Source organism: Eptesicus fuscus, chromosome 16, assembly GCF_027574615.1.
Source record: "Eptesicus fuscus isolate TK198812 chromosome 16, DD_ASM_mEF_20220401, whole genome shotgun sequence".
Taxonomy (NCBI): Eukaryota; Metazoa; Chordata; class Mammalia; order Chiroptera; family Vespertilionidae; genus Eptesicus; species Eptesicus fuscus.
Window position 1 is genome coordinate 9791721 of NC_072488.1, and position 17401 is coordinate 9809121.

At 35.7% G+C, this 17401-nt stretch overlaps 1 protein-coding gene across 1 annotated transcript in view; it reads right to left on the minus strand.

Moving 5' to 3' along the window:
• ATAD2B (ATPase family AAA domain containing 2B) overlaps nt 1-17401 on the minus strand; it is a 117306-nt gene that overhangs the window by 42567 nt on the left and 57338 nt on the right. Inside the window, exons 17-18 of the mRNA XM_054727877.1 lie at nt 15429-15564; nt 8057-8243 (exon numbers count right to left, since the gene is read on the minus strand). Coding sequence (XP_054583852.1) covers nt 8057-8243; nt 15429-15564 — 323 coding nt within the window. The remainder of the gene's footprint in view (nt 1-8056; nt 8244-15428; nt 15565-17401) is intronic.

Sequence of the window (17401 nt, forward strand, 5' to 3'; positions counted from 1 at the left end):
ATACATAAAAAGAATATACAGCCCATGCCATTTCCTTCAGAATGTGAAAACTAGAATAATTTAAAAACAAATATAAATGAAGCAGAAAGCTCCAAGCCAGTACAGCTTTCACTTTCCTAAAAGGAGCTGTATAAGAGAAAGGAAAACAACTTTTTGTCATCAATAAACTTTCAGAATTTGTTTTGATCACATTTACAGTATTATGAATGTGCTAAATTGATACAACGTAAGTAAAAGAAAAGTCTTGGGGGCTAAAATATTCTCAATTTTTATAAAAATTTAAAAGCACTGCTAAAATAAATGTAATGCCTTATACCATGTTATTACAAAATATTAAAATAGATATCTATGTTGCTGATATTTTTACTCCATATATATCATTTTACTCCATTTATATTCTATTTACCTAAGATTTATTGAGCACCTCTGTGAAAATAAGGCACTGTTTTGGATATGAAGATTCTGGAATGAAGAAATAAAGTACCAGTTTCTTTCCAAGCATACAAAAATCAGCTTGTTATAAAACACAACTATACTAGGATTTCTGAATAATAGTTATAATACAAATCAACTTGTTATGGAAATTAAATCGCCCAAATTTCTTTTCTGGTATTTTCATTGCCTAAAAACTTCAAGAATTTTTATAAATGTGGTACATTCTGGACCGGTATGATTTAATTTGTTTACAATTCAAAACACAGAAAGCCATGTACACAAACATAAGAGTATCCAAAGTATACACAGACTGCTAGGAAAAATCCAGAAACCCTTATGCACAAACACATGAGAATCCAAAGTAAACACATAGGTAAGTATATTAGTTCCTTAATGCTACTTAAATCAAAAAGGATTTCCTCTGAGCATTTCCAGATACCTTTTCTTTCTGAAGAAAGAAAAATACTAAAGTTTTCACCTAAAAAAAGACCTTATTAACCATTTAAAATGATATGCAACATCATATAGGACTCAAACGCCAAAGCTTTGACAGACCATATATAAATGTATCAATTCAATCATACTTCTGTATTAATGAAAAAGATAAAATACAGCACAATCATCAATCACTTTTTGCCTAAATCAACAATAGAAATAATACAAAAGGCAACAAAATACATTTGAAGATGTCAGAAAAGGGAAATCATAGTTGTTATTGTTGTTTTTAAGAGTGTTAATACAGGTAAGTCTTTTACTACAGACACTAACATCTCTGGCCTTGTTTTAGAATTCAATAATCAATCGTGAACTTAATGAAACAACTATAAACCTTCCAGGCTACACCAAGGTTTTCCATTCCCCTTCTACAGCCTTTGGAAGACTATGAATTACTCAGTTAACATGTACACACATACACACACACTTCCACTTTGTGAACTCTGGCAATTGTTTCAGTAATAAATGTCTAACTAGTATCCAGTGATCAGCAAAAGTACTACATTTCCCAAAGTGGGATCTACTGAAGACCTAGAATAGTAATACCTGTGATATTTAAAGTGCAGATTCCTAGGGTTCACCACAAATTTAATGAATCAGAATCTATGGGTGTGGAGCCAGGGAATCAGAAAATTTAATAAGCATGCCCAGAAAATTCTTATGCTCACTAAATCTTAAACAATGAGAAAACTCTACAGCAGACACTAACTCCTCTACTATTTTTCACCCAGTTAATAATATCAATCAATCGTTGAGACAGTCAGAAGAAGAGAAGGAAGTTTTGTCATACATATGCGTGCATGTGGATATATTTTAAGAACAGAGAATTAAACATGATTCCCACAGTATAAAGGCCCTGGCCAAGTAGCTCAGTTGATTAGAGCACCGTAGGGTATGCCAAGGTTGCAGGTTTGATGCCTGGTCAGGGCACAATCAACCAATGAATGCATGAATAAGTGGGACAACAAATGGATGTTTCTGTCTCTCCTTCCCCTTCCTCTCTCTCTCTTTAAAATAAAAAAATTTTAAAAAGGAAATATCAAGTAGGGCTCTTCCCCTTTCCATCTTATCATACATATAAATAAAGCCCTTTAAAGGTGATTTAGAACTTCTTTCCTTTACGATTACCTTTCATGTTCAGGTTACAGTATTTAGTAACCAATTTTATTTTTTTAATGTTTTTACTGATTTTCAGAGAGAGAGAAAGGGGGAGGATAGAGAGATAGAAACATCAATGAGAGAGGAACATCATCAATTGGCTGCCTTCTGCACACCCCCTACCGGGGATCGAGCTCAATACTCAGGTATGTGCCCTGACTGGGAATCAAACTGGGGAACACTTGGTTCCTGGGTTGATGCTCGACTGCTGAGCCACACCAGCCAGGTTTTAGTAACCAATTTTATATTCAGTATGTTAGAGGCTGGGGAAAAGAGCACAGAATAATGATTAGCCACAGACTGAACCCTTATGTTCCACATTTATTGAGAGATAATCTTGCCTATAGGAGGACTAGCTCCCAAGAGAAGCAAGGCAAAAGAGAAGAGAAGAAAAGAAAGGAAAAATAGGACAGAAGTATAGAGAGAAGGGGTGTGTGTTTAATCTTTCCAGTATTTCAGCACCTGACTCATGCTCTCTCTTCCCAAAGTCTTATAACTAAATTATACTCAGGTTTGCCAATCTCTACAAGTTAAGAATAAGTTCCTCAGTTTCATCAAAGAATGAAGATTTTTTTAAAAGACAGTATTAGGTTCATGAATTTAAATTAATTTTAAATAAGCACTTAAGATACAAATAGAGATTAACCAGGACATTTAATCTGGTCTCTGGCCAGTGTTCAGAGGAAGTCTGAGCTTCTACTACCATGACTACAAAATTCTGACTCAGTTCCTTGGCAGACTGGGCCATCCAGTTGTTGGTCACTCAAAAATAAGCTCTACTTCTAACCCAGGAGCCTCCACGTGAAAGGAGAGATGAGATGTCTTGGTGTATTAGATGCAATGTAATACAACCAAAACAATAAATACTGGCTTTTTGTTGTTTTCTACTACCAAGTGACACCTCTCTTTATCCTCTCCACTCACATGACAAAGAAAAAAAAAAGTAGTAAGAGCCAAGAAATGTGAGAGAGACCAAAGAGCATGCAGTTAGAATGCCAATTTAGCCCAATGGTGCCAACTAGAATTCAGGAAAAATAGTTCTAGGATCCCAGTAATATCAACATGTAGTTTACTACAATGCTTCCTAAGTATTTCCTTACTTAATATTAAGCCAGAAATGTTTGTAAATATGTACACATACTAGCCATAAGGAACAACAGACAGAATACCCTCTCATTTTGAAAATATTCCTTTTTATTGATTTTTTTTAATGTACATACTTTATTTTTTTCTTAAAATATAGTTGGCATACAATATTAGTGTCAGGTGTACAAAATAGTGATTCAACATTTATCTATACATCTTATGAAGTGATCTCCACTTTAAGTCTAGTAACCATCTGTCAATGTACAATGTTCTTACAATACTGTTGACTATATTCCCTATGTTGTACATTATATGCCTGGATCTATTTATTTTATAACTGAAAGTTTGTGCCCCCCCCCCTTTTTTTTTTAGAGAGAGGAAGGGATATATAGAGAGAGAAACATTGATCCGTTGCCTCCCATATGCGCCCCCACAGGGAATCAAACCTGCAAACTGGGCATGTACCCTGACTGGGAATTGAACCCGCCACCTTTTGGTTTACAGAACACCACTCCAAGCAACTGAGACACACCGGTCAGTGTGAAAATGTTCCCCTTTCAACGTGATTCTATCTTGTTTGATTGATACTGTCAAATATACATATAAAAAGAAAAATAATATTCCAAGCAATGCAGCAGAGTATAAAATGAAATGACCATATTTATCCATTTCTCCGATCCTTCAAATTCCTTCCCCTATGCTAAAGCAATTATTATTAACAGGTGGTTGTTGCTGTTTGAGGGGAGGGGGACGGCGGTATTCGTAGATAAACTCTCCACTTATATATAAACATGGATACAGCATTTTTAAGGCTTTTTTTACATAAAGAATAGAATACTTAGATTGATTTAAAACTTGCTTTTTCACCAATATCTCCTTCATCTTTCTATATCAGTCTATGTAAGACTACCTCAGCATTGTTAATGGCTTCACCGTATCACTCTGTATGTGAGAATATACCATAACTTATTTTAGCCAGTCCACCATTAAAGGACATTCAGTTTGTTTATTTTGGTCTTATTTTGTTTGGCAATTTTACACAATGCTGTCATGAATATCCTTGTTCACTCAGCAGTGAATACTTACAGCTAATATACCTTTAGGGAAAATTCTTTAATGTAAAATTCCTGGGTCAAATGGTATATGTACTTGAAATTTTAAAAGACAGTGCCAAACTACACTCCAAAATCGTTAAATAAGTTCACATTTCTACTAGCCATGTCTGAGTATCCCACATCTCCAATGCTCGGTGTTATCAAGCTCTTTATATTTACAAACCTAACAGTTGTTTTAAAATGGTATCTCATTGCTTTAATTTGCATATTTTTTCACTCACAAGTGAGGCTAAGAATCTTTTCAAATTTTTATTGGTTGCTTTTTCTATTATTTTTTTCCTCCCTATAAATGGCATGCTCCAATTTTGCCAATTTTTATATTAGGTTAATATTTCTTCTTACTGACATTACCTTGTTTTTATGTTTAGGAAACTTGTCCTTGACATGTATGTTAAAAATATACCTACCAGATTATGTCTATTAATTTTATTTAAATGATTTTTGGCCATGTGTAATTTAAAAATTTTATAAAGTCAAATTTGTTCATATCTTTATATTTTCTGGATTTTGTTCATTGCTTAGGAATCATTTTCCCATATCCAAGATAATAAATATATGACCTTGTGAATGCTCATTAACAGTCCCACTGACAATCTAGAATTTGTTTTGGGGTTACAGAAAAAGGTAGGAAATCCAGTTTTGTTTTGTTTTGTTTCTTTTTCCCTTAATGAGCCAGCCGGTTTCCCAAGACCATTTACTAAATAATCCATCTATTCTACCTATTGATGTTAAATAGCATCATCATTACTCTACAGGCATAAATGAATTCTCTCTTTTGTTCTATTACTTTGTCTATCTATCCCTACACGGGTACAAATTCTTTACTACTCTATTACATCTATTAGTTCTATTACATCTTTATTACTCTATTACATCTATTAGTTCTATTACATCTTTATTACTCTATTACATCTCTTTGGAGTCTGCCCAGCCATTCATTAACTGTGAAAAGAGCTGCCAACATCTGTTGGGTACTATATGCTAAGCTTACTGAATAAGCTTACTTTAATAATCACAAGCAACTCCCAACCCCCCAAAATATCACAACTTAGGTGGTATCGTTATTTTCATTTTACAGATAAGAAAAGTAAGACTCAAAAGAGGTCAAGCAACTTGTACAAGGCCACAACAACCAATAAGCAAAGTAGCAGAGATTTTTATCTGTGCAATTGGAGTTCAGTCTACACTTTGAATCATAGTATATATTAAAAAGCAAAGTGTGTCTTTCATTATTTCAACTGTCTGTCCTCCTCAACTGAATTTTAGATATCTTCCTTTAGGTGTATCATCACCGTTTTTATTGATTTCACAGCTTTCCTTCTTTTACTATACTTTGGAACAGTTTAACTATCATCAAAATTAACTTATCCTTTAAGATTAAAAGAATTCACCTGTGCCCGACCAGCACAGCTCAGTGGTTTAAGAACCAGGAGGTCACGGTCCGGTTCCAGGTCAGGGCACATGCCCGGGGTTGTGGGCTCGATCCCCAGTGTGGGGAGTGCAGGAGGTAGTCAATCAATGATTCTCTCTCATCACTGATGTTTCTCTCTCTCTCTCTCTTCCTCTCTGAAATCAATAAAAATACATTTTTTTTTTTTATTAAATTCACCTGTGAAACTACCTGGATTTAGTTTTTTTTTGACAACCAATTTCTTCTTCCACAGCTAGTGTTTTGTCTGTTTGGCTTCTCTCTTCTCTGGGGTCAATTTTGTTAATTTATATTTTCCTAGTAAATCACTCGAATTTAGTTTAAATGGTACTGAGTAATTTTCTCACTTGCATACAAAGCTACAATAATTTTGTCTCACTAAATAAAAAAATATGAGCAAATATATAAATCAACATTATTGGAAAACACAGCAAAAATGAATTAAATGTATAAAACTTGGAGCAAGCCCTAGCTGGTTTGGCTCAGTGGGTAGAGCGTCAGCCTGCTGACTAAAGGGTCCCAGGTTCGATTCCAGTCAAGGGCATGTGCTCGGGTTGTAGGCTCGATCCCCAGTGGGGGGGCGTACAGGAGGCAGCCAATCAATGATTCCCTCTCATCATTGATGTTTCTATCTCTCTCCCTTCCTATCTGAAATCAATAAAACTATATTAAAAAAAAAAAAACTTGAAGCAAATTACTGGTATACCATTTTTTATTCAGAACATGAGTGTTTTTGGGGAGGGAACCCTTTAAATAGGGCTTTTTAAGTAGTGAAGTGCTGCTAGGGTGTTCAAACCCACAGAACTAAGTAAAAGAGAAATTAAATCAACACTATGAACTTTTAAAATAATATTTTTAGAATGTTTAAAAAATATTTCTTGCTACAAAGGTACAGAATAGTTTTCAGTAACATAGTATATGTATTAAATATTTATAAAATGTTACTGAAATAAAACAGTAAAGTTGTTTGCAATGCTCTTAAGTGTTACTACTCCAGTCATCTAATCTCTAAAAGTAGGATAAATATCAAAGAAGAAAGTGGCACTCCTCTCTCTAATCCTATGTAATAAAAACCTAATATGCTAAGTGTCCAGTCGTCTGGTCAGCCGTTCAACCAATCAAAGCATAATATGCTAATGATATGCTAAGGACGTTCAACCACTCGCTATGACATGCACTGACCACCAGGGGGCAGTCAACCGGTCAACCAGTTGCTATGATGTACACTGACCACCAGGGGGCAGACGCTCCGACCGGTAGGTTAGCTTGCTGCTGGGGTCCGCCCGATCAGGAATGAGCAAGACAGAATGGACACATCCTGGAGCCCTCCCGTGGTCCCTTCCCAGCGGCCAACCTCCCGCGTCTCTCCCCGGCCCCAATCATGCACCAGTGGAGTCCCTCGACCTGGCCTGCACGGATCGGGCTGAAACCAGCAGTCTGACATCCCCTGAGGGGTCCGGGATTGCAAGAGGGTGCATGCCAGGTCAAGGGACCCCACCAGTGCATGAATCTGTGCACTGGGTCTCTAGTATGCATATAAGATCTTTGGTTAATCTCTTCCTGCCCTACCCTCTCCCCACTTGCCTCTGAGATTCATCTATCTGTTCCATGTTTCCATGCCTGTGCAGTTGAGCATCTGCCCCCTGGTGGTCAGTGCACATCATAGCTACCAGTTGATGAGTCAGACACTTAGCATATTAGCCTTTTATATATATAGATTATTCAAACATTCAATGAGCACTTCCTATGCTGCACTGTGTCAGAGATACAGAAATGGTGAAGACACGATCCCTTGGCTAAAAAAAAACTTATTCCCCTAACCTCTAGTTATAACATGGCACACTTATATAAAATTCATAGTTATATATTAGAACCTCAAGAAATATAAACAGTCTCACTAGAACTTTGTTTCACAACTTAGCAAATATAAAGTAGTTGAAAATCAAATATCACGTTTCTAGATAAATGTTAAGTCTTGGCATCTCAAATTGGGTATCATTTCCCTTCCTGTAAGTACAGAGATTTAAGTCTAGAAAGGCTCTGAAACCATAGCTTTGAAAAGAAGGTCAGAAAAAGGCAAAAGAAACTCCCTTTCTACTCCATTTAATTAAACTTTAATACAAGAAACAGGATATTAAAATTTCAGAAATGAATAAAGTATCATTGTAAAAACAAGCTCACTTTGAAAAACGTTACACATCAAAAGGATTCTCTACCTTAATATTATGTTAACAAATAAGCAACAAAAAGTTAATATTCATATTATTGTTCTTTGAAAAACTGTATCTATTAACACTACCAAGAAAGTTGCAACTGCTCTGACAAGGTACACACCTACCTGTGCACATGATTCTTCAGGTGTTTTGGCACTAACTGAATAAAGTGCTGGGAGATCTAGTCTGTGCACAGAGAATTTTTCTAGAGTGTGCAAAAGCGCTGGAGCAAGGTGAGAAGTTTGACCTGAGCCTCGTTCTCCAGACAGCAATAATCTTGGCCTGTAAGAGGTTGGCTGATGATATGGTGACCTGCAATACATGTAAGACATAATAATTATTTTGAAACCATATACTCTGTAGATCAATATGAAATATTAGGCAATATATTTAAACTTCCCTATCTTTCTTATTTTTTTAAGTAAAGTGAATCATTTTTCATTAATTAGTTTTAAAACTAGAGGCCCGGTGCACAAATTCGTGCATGAATGGGGTCAGCTGCCCAGGGGAGAGACTACTGGAGGTTGGCCAGTCAGCCCCCACCCATTGGGGCCTATGGGGGAGGGGGGGGCTGCCTGCCCGGGGAGGGACCGCAGGAAGTTGGCAGGTTGGGGGCAGGTGGGGGGCAGCTCCTGTGTTGAGTGTCTGCCCCCTGGTGGTCAGTGCACATCATAGCAACCGGTTGTTCGGTTGCTTAGGCTTTTATATATATATAGATGTTGATCTCTCTGACCATAATAATAACCAAGAGGTAAAAGTATAAAAACCCCTTCTAAAAAAAGTAAAAATATATTAACTTGGAAAATGTTTCAGACACTATGTGTGATTTAGTTATTATCAATCCATGGTCAAATGTTAAGAATCCCACTTCAACAAGGAGGTACATCTGAAGATTACCCAAAATACAGGACTTTTTTTTAATGGTTAAAATGTTAAATTGTATGTATTTTTAACCACAATTTTTTAAATGGGGGGGGGGGGAGGAGTAGGACTTTTTCTGTGGCAGCAAATTTTGTTTCTAGGCTAATAGAAACTGTTTTTACCCTCAAATATGACATCTAAAGCCCTACACTAGAGAAGGTAGTTTTACGTAAATACATTTAATGAAATTCAAATAAATAAAACAAATTCATATACAATCACTATAGGTAATGAAGTAAATTCTAAGCAATGCAATAAGCAAATAAACAGAACTAATGGGAAGAAATAGAGAAAACACTGTTACTTGAAAAAGATGATTATGTACTAGAAAATCCAAGAGAATCATCTAATAATTGTCAGACTCTACCAGCAAAGTATTAAGACAAAAGATGAAAACAGAAAGGCAAAAAGATTTCCTAAATACCATCAAGAACCAATATAAAAAAAGAAATGAGATCCTATTTACAACTGCAAAAACACAAATGGCAAAACAAACAATATTATAAGAAAAGTATGAAACAATATAGAATACATCATGAGTCTGATTTTATAAAGATGTCAATACATATATGTGTGTGTGTGTGTGTATTTTATCTTATACATTTAAAAATTCAAATCAAAATTCCAAAAGAATTTGAGAGAGGGAGATTTCAAGCTATTCGCCACATTATCTGAAAAAAATAATCAAGAAATTTTTGAAAAAAGATGTTAGGTCCAATTTTACATTTAAACCTGTTTTAGTAACAAACACTTCATACAAATTTATCATTTAACTTTCTTAACAATTCTGTGAAATACATAGTTTCCATCTATTAAATAGATGAAGAAACCAAGGTTCAGAGAGGTTAGGTATACGACTGTACAACACAGTGGTGACAGAATTCAGATTCTCATTCAGGCCCATGTAATCGCAAAGCCCAGGCTCCCAACCACTAGGTTAAGATGTGCCCTACTTTCTACTGAAACGTATTACAGAACATAATGACAAAACAGAATGTAGAATACACCAAGGAAAAGCAACACAGATCTGTGGAAGATAATAAGCAACCCAAGAAACAAATCATAGTTACTGAAAGAATTTTACGTAAGATAAAAGCATAAAAAAATGAATAGAACAGGGGTGAATTACAAAATAAATGTTTAAAATAAGGAGGATTCAGATCCTCATTTAAAGGAATAAGTAAAATGAATTCTCACACAGAAACAAAACAAAAAAACCCCAAAAGATATATGTATCTAATTCATATAAATTTTTAAACTTTTATAATTCAAAAATTACAATCTGAACCAAATGGCAAACAACCAAATAAGACCAAGAATTTGCCATTAACAAAAATGGTTCTCAGTGCATAAAGAGATGATGTGCATAGAGTTAATAAAGAATACTTTCATGGGCACAGAATATAAGCAGATCATTCAAAAAAACATGCAAATAGATAATATTTTTTAAATGTTCATTCATTTAACACTTGGAGAATGCTTCCCAAGCTGAATGTGTTGGCCCTACACATTCCAATGATACCACTGTTATCACAGAGCTCATACCTGAATGGTACTTAGTGGAAAAGGGATATACATAAATTATTATAATACAGTGTGCTTAACACGCAGCACTGTTTAAGACTCATAGAGAGACCCCAATTAAAGACTCATAGAAGGCTTTCCTGGAAAAGTGTTACCAAAGCACAAACCCAACAGACGGGAGGCAGAAAAGATGAATACCGAGAGATAACAACAGGATGTTCGAAGGACCAGAGGCTAAAAAGGCCTTGGCCCTTTGAGCTAATGAATACAGTTCATACAGCAGCTTCTCTTAAGATTTAGGGCAATGCAGGTGTAAAGGTACTGGGGGGTGGGGGGCTTAGGAAAGGGAAGTGAAAAGGAGAAATGCTATGAAGGGTTTTGTAAACCATGTTGTAAGTTTGGAATGTTCACTGAAGACAATGAGAAAGCATTAAGATACTTAAGCAGGGGAAGTGACATAATCTCACACACGATTTTGGAAGATGACTCTAGCCCAGTATGTCAGTATAGGAAAGGATTTTTAAAGAAGGCAAAACAGGAAGAATTGTGACCTGTTAGTGGTTTGCTATAATAATCCGAGCATGAGAGCTTAATGACAGTCTAGACAAGAATAGTGTTAGAGAGGTGAGAAAGAACACCCTAAGATGAGACTTATTTAGTCAGAACTTTGTCATTGACTAGATACAGAAGGAAAGAGGAGGAAGCTGAGAACGACATCCAATTCTAGTTGGACAACTGAACAAGTGGTAGCTCACAGGACTCAAAGGAAGAGAAGGGGAGACATAGTCCAGTATATACTAAAAGATCTATGGCACAGCCTGGAGGAGTAGCTCAGTTAGTCAGAGTGTCATCCTGATACAACAAGGATGCAGGTTCAATCCGAGAAACAACCAATGAATGCATAAATAAGTGGAACAACAAATCAATGTCTCTCTCTTTCCCCTTCCTCTCTCTCAAATCAATAAATAAAATTAAATATCTAGGGCACAAAAAAGGAAGATAGGCAGCTGGAAAGGGTCTAAGGCTTAAGGGTGATCTAGCTTTGAGAAAGACGTAGTGGTTATTAATAAATGAAAAAATTATGAAAACATAAATAATGAAAAACAGCTTTTATCTGTTAATCAGATGAAGAAACCAAGGCTCAGAGAGTTGGAGTGGGAAAAAGTGCAATTTCCCAAAATTCAATTTGGCAAGTATGTCAAATACTTACAATTTGGCAAGTAAGGCAGCTTATCTCACTCCCAAAAACTCCCTTACCTCTTAGCATTCTCCGTATTTTTTCGTAGTATTTATCTTCTAACATTTTATTTATCTATTACACTTATTGTTCTTTGTCTGTCTCCATCTAAAACATAAGCTGAATGAGAGCAAGGATCATAGCCCATTTTGCTCACTGACATATTCTAGGTACCTAGGACAACATGCAACACATGATGGGCACTCTGAATGAATGAATGAATGAATGAATCAAATAAACAAGATGTTATTTCGTCTATTTGGTTGACAAAGATTTAAAAAGACAAATTGTACCAGAATTAATAAGGATATAGGGAAAATATCATTAGTGATAAAAATAAAATTGGTACTATCTTTCTGAAAGCAATATAACAACTTGTATCATGTTTTTAAATATATACACCCTTTTACACAGTGATCACAGTTTTTAAAATTTACCCTAAGTTCTGAATCAGATAATGGTACAAAGATGAATACTTAGAAATCTGACTACCACAGCACTATTTATAAAAGAGGAAAATTGGAAACTTCAATTTTTATCAGTAAGGTTATATAAACTAAGGAACATCTAAAAAAATAAAGTACTGTGCAGCTATTTTAAAAGAATGGCATTAAATATACTGACATGAAATAACATTCCCAACATAATGGATAAAACAGCAAGATATATTAAAAACCTTACAAGGAGGATATAGTTTATATAAGGTATTAGGTGGGTCTGTCTGTATGCACAGCAAGGGTGGTCACCAAAACTAACAAATATTACCTGCAGATGCCTGGGCTTTAATTTTTACTTTCTTCTTTATGCTCTTCTTTATTACTTGAATTTTCTACAGAGTATATCCTCTTTCTAATTAGAAAAAACAAAGCTATTTTCATTTGGGAAACCTCAGGAAGCTGTGTTTCTCATCCCCTTATGGCAAAATATTGTAAGAAAGTAAACTTATTTTCCATCATAAGGGTTTTCTATCAGATTGACAGACCTTAAATATCTTTACTTATATTTCATCTTAAATCTAAATTAAAGGTTTCAACACTGTTTTAGGAAACTATTCCCAGAAACAGAAACCCACCAGCAATGCCCAAGCTAATGTTATTGGAGACCAGAATTAAAGTCATGCTTTCTATGTGTCTAGGACCTTGTTTTTATTGGTCTGGCATGCTAACACACGTTGTTCAAACCAGAGGTCAAACCAATAACAAGCTAACCAAAAACATCGTGTAGCCCTTATTAAAGGCTTACATTCTAACATGTATATTTCTTAGAAAGTGTAAAAATATTATTGTCTAACCTACCCAGAAAAGCAATGCATTTTCCTATCTACATATTAAGCTCAGAATTCAATTTGGAAACTGCATAGTATAAGAGAAAGAATATAATCCCAGGAAACAAACAGTACAGACCCTGGCTCTGCCACCTGCTAGTAGCAAGATCATGGGCAATTAACTTAGTGTTTCAGTTTCATCATCTATAAAGTAATGACACCACAAATTAGCTATATGATTATTGAAAGACCTATATGAGTTACCATACATAAGGCCCCAAGCTTTATACATTTACCACACATCTAGTTTGCAATGAACATCAGATGCTAACTCCTACTCAAAAAAATAGCAAATGTCACTATTTCTCCTGCGAAGCCCTCCTGGATTTCCCAATGAAAGCTTCTTAGTTGTGCTTTCATAGCACCTCAGCCATATTGCAATGTCTGTCATCTCCAATAACAAGAACTTCTCCAGACTAAGAATGTTATACTTTAATCATGCTTATGTCTTTGGCACCTAGTACAGTGCCTGTCGTATAATAAACACATAAAAACTGGCAGAATGGGTGGATAAAGAAATAAATGAGTAAAATTTATCAAAACATCTATAACCAAAAAAAAGCTTATTCTAGAATATATAGCTGTCTCACTATTAAAGTCAAATCAGAACTAGAAAAGCTTATGTAAAGGAAGCTAAAATTAAACCAATTTCAAAAAGGCTAAACTAGCCCTAGCTGGTTTGGCTCAGTGGATAGAGGGTCGGGCTGTGTACTGAAAGGTCCCAGGTTCGATTCCAGTCAAGGGCACATGCCCGGGTTGTGGGCTCGATCCCCAATGATTCTCTCTCATCATTTATGTTTCTATCTTTCTCTCCCTCTCCCTTCCTCTCTGAAATCAATTAAAAAATTATTTTAAAAAATTTTATCATATCAAAATCTATTTCTGTATCACTTTACTGACAACAGAACTATCTTATAAAATTGGAACATATTATCTTTTGACAGTTTCTTAGCTCTGCTATCATGTATTTCAAACCCAAATAACTAAAATTGAAAAAACAATTTACACACTTACACACACACACACACACACACACACACACACACACACAGGCTAGCTAGGTGGGGAGGGGGAGGACTGTTTGGCTTTCCCTTAGCCATGAATAAAGCAGATCTGTAAAATTACTGAAATAGTCTAAGAAAACGTCCCTGAGGGCATACAAGTAATGACCCAGGAGTAAAATAAAAAGTTTCTAATAGAAGAGCTTGCTGTTAAAAGAAAAAAAGAGTAAATGAAAGCAATTTATTCTCATTTTTAAAAATGCAAAACAAGCAAGAGTTATCAATGCAAATAATTAAAATAACATTTTACCAAAATCTACATGGGAGAAACTTCAATTCAAGTTGAAGACTTAGATTTGTTCAAAATATGTCAAAAGGAAAACTACTTAAATGTAACACATAACCCAACATCTTCAAAAAAAAAAGTGCGATTAGACTTACCTGACTGGAGCATTATGGTCCTTTAACTCTCATAATAATTATGTAAATGTAAGTGATGATGCTATTAGTATTTGAAACTATTTGGTCCCTTAATTTAAAATTAGATTAGCACTAATATTGTTTACCCATTAAAGTGCACAGCAAAAGCTGTTTTAATATAGATAAAGGTGAATGTAAATAGAAATCTAAATTAGGAAAGTGTAAACTAATGGGATTTTGGAGAATTGAAAAGTTACTTGTTTAATTACTGAGCAATTTCTAATTCAAAATCTTTTTAGTACCCTAGAGTCCCTAAATTATCATCTGAAACTTATTGTAAATTAAAATATTCTAACCATGGTAAATAATTCACTTCTGTTCATTTAGTTCAAATAAAAAGCAATAAAATTAGGGACATGAGTTGATTTTCTAAAGATAAATAATCTGTTTAGAAAAAATTTTTTGGGGAGAGGGGTGGGATGGGAATGGGGGGATGAGGACAAATATGTGACACCTTAATCAATAAAGAAATTAAAAAAATAAAAAAAATAAAAAAAAAAAGAATCCATTCATCTCTTAAAAACCTCAAATAGTCGCTTTTTGTTTGTTTATTGATTAATTGATTGATTGATTGATTAAGGTATCACATATTTGTCCAAATAGTCGCTTTTTGGATTTTAATATGTAAAGTATTTTGACATAACATTTCTTCGCTCTCTTTGTCTCCTGGGTTGCAAACTCACAGCTGGGGTGACCTCAGATGCTTTCATCACTTCGACCAACGAGAAAAGAGAGGCAACTCAGAAGCACTTCCCTTGGGGCAGGGGTAGAATAAAATAAAAATGGCAATAAAAAAAAAAAAAAAAAGAAAAATTTTTTACAGTTGACTTATAAACCAATTTATTACCACACACAAAAAATATACACAGTAAGTATTCCAGAACTGTGTCCAAACAACAGAAAATCAAAGTCCTCAAGGTTATAACCATAAGTAAAAATATACCATAATTCTAACCATAAAGTAGTAAAACTTATGCTAAATAGAAAGAAATGTGATTTACATTACTTACATTGTAAAATGAAGGTAGGATTTATGTACAGCAGCAGCTGATGACTGTTTCTTTGGTGATCCTGAGTGACAACTGGTCTCAAAAATTGATAAAGCATTCTCATCTTCACTATCATCTAAAACTAGAGTATCTATATCTGTTCAAAAACAAAAGAAAAAAACCCGACAAGTTTGAGGCTTATAAAGTCATTTAATATTAGTGCTCTTCAAAAGCTAAGAAAAATTGGTTTAAAAATCAAATTAACCAGAACCATGGAGACATGGAACAGACTGACATACCTCGATGTGGATTTGGGGGGACAAGAAAAGATAAACCAAAGAACTTATATACTTACTAGAGGCCCTGTGCACACAATTCGTGCACAGGTAGGGTCCCTAGCAGCTGGCGGCTGCCAGCCAGGGCCTCCCTTCCCCAGGTGCCAGCTGCTGGCCAGGGCCTTCCTTCCTTCCACGCCACACCCTTGTGGTCAACGCATGTCATAGCAAGTGATCGAACTCCCAGTCAATTGAACTCACAAGGGGACACTTTGCATATTAGGCTTTTATATAGAGAGATATGCATAGCCATGGACAGAGGCAATAGGGTAGTGAAGACCTGGGAGAGGGGGAGAAAGGGTTGGGAGGAGGGGGGAAAGGGGTAGGAAATGGGAGGTATCTGTAATACTATCAACAATAAAAAATATATTTAAAAATATCAAATGACTAACTAGGAAGTTATCAAATAATATAGATTGAGCAGGCTGACAAACTGCACTGTTTTGAACAATTTATAAGTGAAATAATGTAATTCTTTCACCATTACAGACTACTTAAGTGTTGTAAGATATAATTTAGGAGTCTCCATTGACTACAAGAAGACTGAGAAGAAATAGCACTCGCATAAAATACCCATCCTATTTAAGAAATAGCACTCACATAAAATACCCATCCCTATTTATTAAAAATCTCTAAGTTAATTTTTTTAATTGTTTAAAGCAGGAGTCGCCAACTGGTGGTCCACGTCCGAAAGGTTGGCGACCGCTGGTTTAAGTATTACAAATAGTAGTACATATGTCTCCTTTTTCCCCCCACTGACCTTCCCCTAGCCTCCCCCAACCCCCGGCACATGCCCTCACCCCCCAGTGTCTGTGTCCATTGGTTATGCTTATATGCATGCATACAAGTCCTTTGGTTGATCTCTTACTGCCCCCCAACCCTCCCCTGTCTTCCTGCTGAAATTTAACAGTCTGTTCAATGCTTCTTTGTCTTTGTATCTATTTTTGTTCATTAGTTTATGATGTTCTTTATATTCCACAAATGAGTGAGATCATGTAATATTTATCTCTAAGTTAATTTTGATGAAAACCAGTACATTTCATCTAAGATATTTGGAATAAAATAGGGCACTTGACCCAGAACCAACACACCTACTGGTTGGCTTCAGACCACATCAGAGCACGAACCAATTAGTCCCACAAGCAGCACACTTCACAGGGCGACTTCAGTGGGCACCAGAACCTACTGGAGCAAATTCTGCTGCATGTGGTCAGCACCTGCACAGAGCTCTACATTGTGGTGGTCACTCCTCAGAGTCAGCCAGCCTGAGGGTCAATCCCACCCAGGGATGGGCCAGCAGTAATCAAGACTCAATTACCATAGGAGGGCTCACATAACCCACACAAGGGATATTCCTGGAGCACCTCGCTCAGGTGATCAAGGACATTGAGCCACTGAGCCACAGGACACCTATTACACAAGGTCACCCTACTAAGACTGGGAGAAACAGCAGATCTACCTAACACAGAGAAACAAATACAGAGAGGCAGCCAAAATGAAGAAACAAAGAAACATGTCCCACATGAAAGAAGAGGAGAAATCCCCAGAAATCTTCAGTTATGGCCAGTTCTTATAAAAGCAACAAATTAAAACATTTGGGAAGCCTTGGTCAGTGTAGCTCAGTTGGTTGGGCATCGTCCCATGCACTGAAAAGTTGCT